Source organism: Cynoglossus semilaevis, chromosome 18 (assembly GCF_000523025.1).
Source record: "Cynoglossus semilaevis isolate Cse_v1.0 chromosome 18, Cse_v1.0, whole genome shotgun sequence".
Lineage (NCBI taxonomy): Eukaryota > Metazoa > Chordata > Actinopteri > Pleuronectiformes > Cynoglossidae > Cynoglossus > Cynoglossus semilaevis.
The window spans coordinates 1,046,419-1,049,052 of NC_024324.1; the positions used below are offsets into that span (position 1 = coordinate 1,046,419).

Here is a 2,634-nt window from a genome sequence, read left to right on the forward strand (position 1 = left end):
GGTGTCGGCGGGGGGGGTCGGCGGGCGCCCGCGGGTCAGGAGCACCGCGATAAGAGTGACCACCAAGAGCAGGGCCAGGAGGGAGCCAATCACAGCGCCGGCCACCACGCCGGGACTGACGGGTTCCTCCAAGGCTTCTGCAGAGGGGATGAAGGGGTGAGGAAGGAGGGAGGAGACATGGGTGGAGGGGAGGAAGAAAGACAGAAGGACGTTTTCACGAAGTTGGACACAGTTCTTCTACCTGTAGTTTGAATCCTCTGACAAGTGTGTCCTCGGCTGGGATCAGAGACTAGCGCCCCCTCTCTCTCACAGGCTGGTACTACATGTCTGTCCAGCTGCTGGCACTCCAGGTTTTTTTGTTTTTTTTAAACCATTAAGCCCCGCCCCCTTTCGGCAGTTCTACCCTCCATGTTGGTGTGAGCCAGGTTTGCCTCTCCACAAAAATGAGGGACGAGGTCTTTTCAGTGACAGCAGGATGAAGACTGCGGTCCAAGTCTGGACACAACAGACAGAGTACTGACCCTCTGGGTCAGAGTCTATGCTGAGGCCCACAGGACCCCCCCCCCACGCCCCCCCTCACCCTCCAGTTGTGTTTTGTGTCCAGCTGTTACAGTCTGTCGTCCCATTGGTCGATCAGCAGAACCACACACACAGAACAGACAGACAGACAGACAGACAGACGAGGTTTACTAGAAGGTGGTCAGTGGGATAGTGGGGGGGGGGTTAGGAGGGGGGGTTTAGCCATGCAACATCACTGGTCGCTCCACAGCTCCACCTACAGTCTGATGTGATACTACAGTGTGAAGGTCTGACGTACAAGGATCACTTGGTGACGGAGAACCTCCACAGAACGTCATCATCCACCCCCCCGGCCCCCCCACTGCAGCAACACCACCCAGACCATGACCCCCCCCCAATAAACCCGTACTGTATAATTAACATCATTACGACCAGTCGTTTCACCGCGACCTCCGTGGTTTTAGGTCGTCAAACAGATTTGTCTTATAAGAAAAAAAGAAAATTAAATATATTTTTTTAAGTAACATGTTACAGTTCAGTCCTGCTGTGGTTCAATTCCCCTCCACCTCCACCTCCTCCTCCACCTCCTCCTCCCCTCACGCTCTGATTCCTCCCGCTGCTGCTCTCGTCAGTCGGCCAGTCAAACCGTGGGTCGGGGTCCAGTCCAAAGGTAAAAGCTTCACGGAGCAGCAGCTCCGGAGGTTCTGACTCACACGGTTCTATGACTAATTCATGAGCGCGCCGCTCTGAAACACACGCTTCAGAGATGTTTTTTCTTCTTCTCCTTCTTCTTCTCCAGGATTCCAGCCCGGCCGCTGGAAGACGTAACCGCAGGTAAACCTCACGTCTGTTTTATGTAAACAGCAGCGAGGAGCTGCCAGAGCCGCGAGCTAACGCAGCGGCGAACGCCAATCAAACGATCTGGAAGCAGCAGCAGTGAGGGAACAACGCTGGACCGTAAGACCAGAATGCATTAGTCTGACACCACCAGCAGGGGGCGGAACGACCATCGAGTCTGGAGGACTTGAACAGATGTTGGGATTTGACCCGACGGGACAATGGGATGAAGCTCAGACAGATTCAGACACTGGAGCTTTTCTGCTGCATTTGTTTATGTTTTTCATTTTAAAAACCCAAAGATCAAAAAGAGAGAGAAGAAAAAAAAAAGTCAGACGTTTGAGGCTGTAGTTCCTGAAATGTTTTGACAAAACTTTTAACGCAACGAGTTTTCTGGAATGTTCTTAAAATGAGAAGAAAAACAACTGAAAAAAAATGTCTCCGAGTTATTTTTTTTTAAAGGTTGTTAAATAGTTTACTTTGAGGTGTTTTTTTCTGCAGTGATGACAGCGCCCCCTGTCTATAAGTTCCAAAACCAAACTCAGTTATTCCTGTCTCAGTTTAAACTAAACCATTAATTGAACTTTGATTTAGTTCCAGTTGTTAATTGTCGTTAATCCAGTTGGTAATTCTAAAGGTAATTAGTTAGACTGTAAACTAATTTATTTTTAAAGTTCAAAGATTAATTAGTTGTTTTTATTTTTTAACTTAATGAAGGTTGGTTTTTCCTGGACCGTCCTTGGACGGACGTCTCTCCGGTTTAAGATCCAAACCCTGCGCTCTGGTCCCACGGTGGACGCAGGGGTGAGTTCTGCCAGGGTGAGACAGACGGACTGGGCTCCGGGGACAGGAAGTGATGTCAGAATTAGGGGACGGTGAAGTGAAGCCACAGACGGCGTTCAGAAGACCAATCCAACTTTTTTTTCAACCCTCGTCCTACTTTCCTCTCTCTCCTTCTCTAACTCAGACAGTGAAGCTGAAGCGCCTCCTGCAGGCCAAACGACATTCGCTGCCTGATTCATGTTCGGAGCGTCCATCCATCAGGCGTCTCGGCCGGAGACGGCAGAATAATGGTCTTTTATGGCAGGTCTTCGTGGCTGTCCTCCCCCCCGTTAATCAAACTCTTTAAACCCCATTATTCAGAGCCGACCATAAACACAACACGCCTACGCCGGGTCATTTGCCGCCAAAGGTTCATTTGTCTCTAATTGTGGGTCGCGTACAGAAGCGGACCAGAACGAGAACCATGATGAATGTGGCAGAACCAGCGACGGTGGT

General features: G+C 50.2%; 1 protein-coding gene across 3 annotated transcripts in view; it reads right to left on the bottom strand.

Annotated features, from left to right (window-relative positions):
• Positions 1-2,634, bottom strand: part of pvrl2l (PVR cell adhesion molecule related 2 like) — a 123,527-nt gene that overhangs the window by 50,926 nt on the left and 69,967 nt on the right. For 2 of the 3 annotated variants that reach the window (XM_017041103.2, XM_017041106.2), the window contains one exon: positions 27-137. The exons of the other annotated variant lie outside the window; for it this stretch is intronic. In XM_017041103.2, coding sequence (XP_016896592.1) covers positions 27-137 — 111 coding nt within the window. The remainder of the gene's footprint in view (positions 1-26; positions 138-2,634) is intronic. 3 annotated transcript variants of the gene reach the window in all.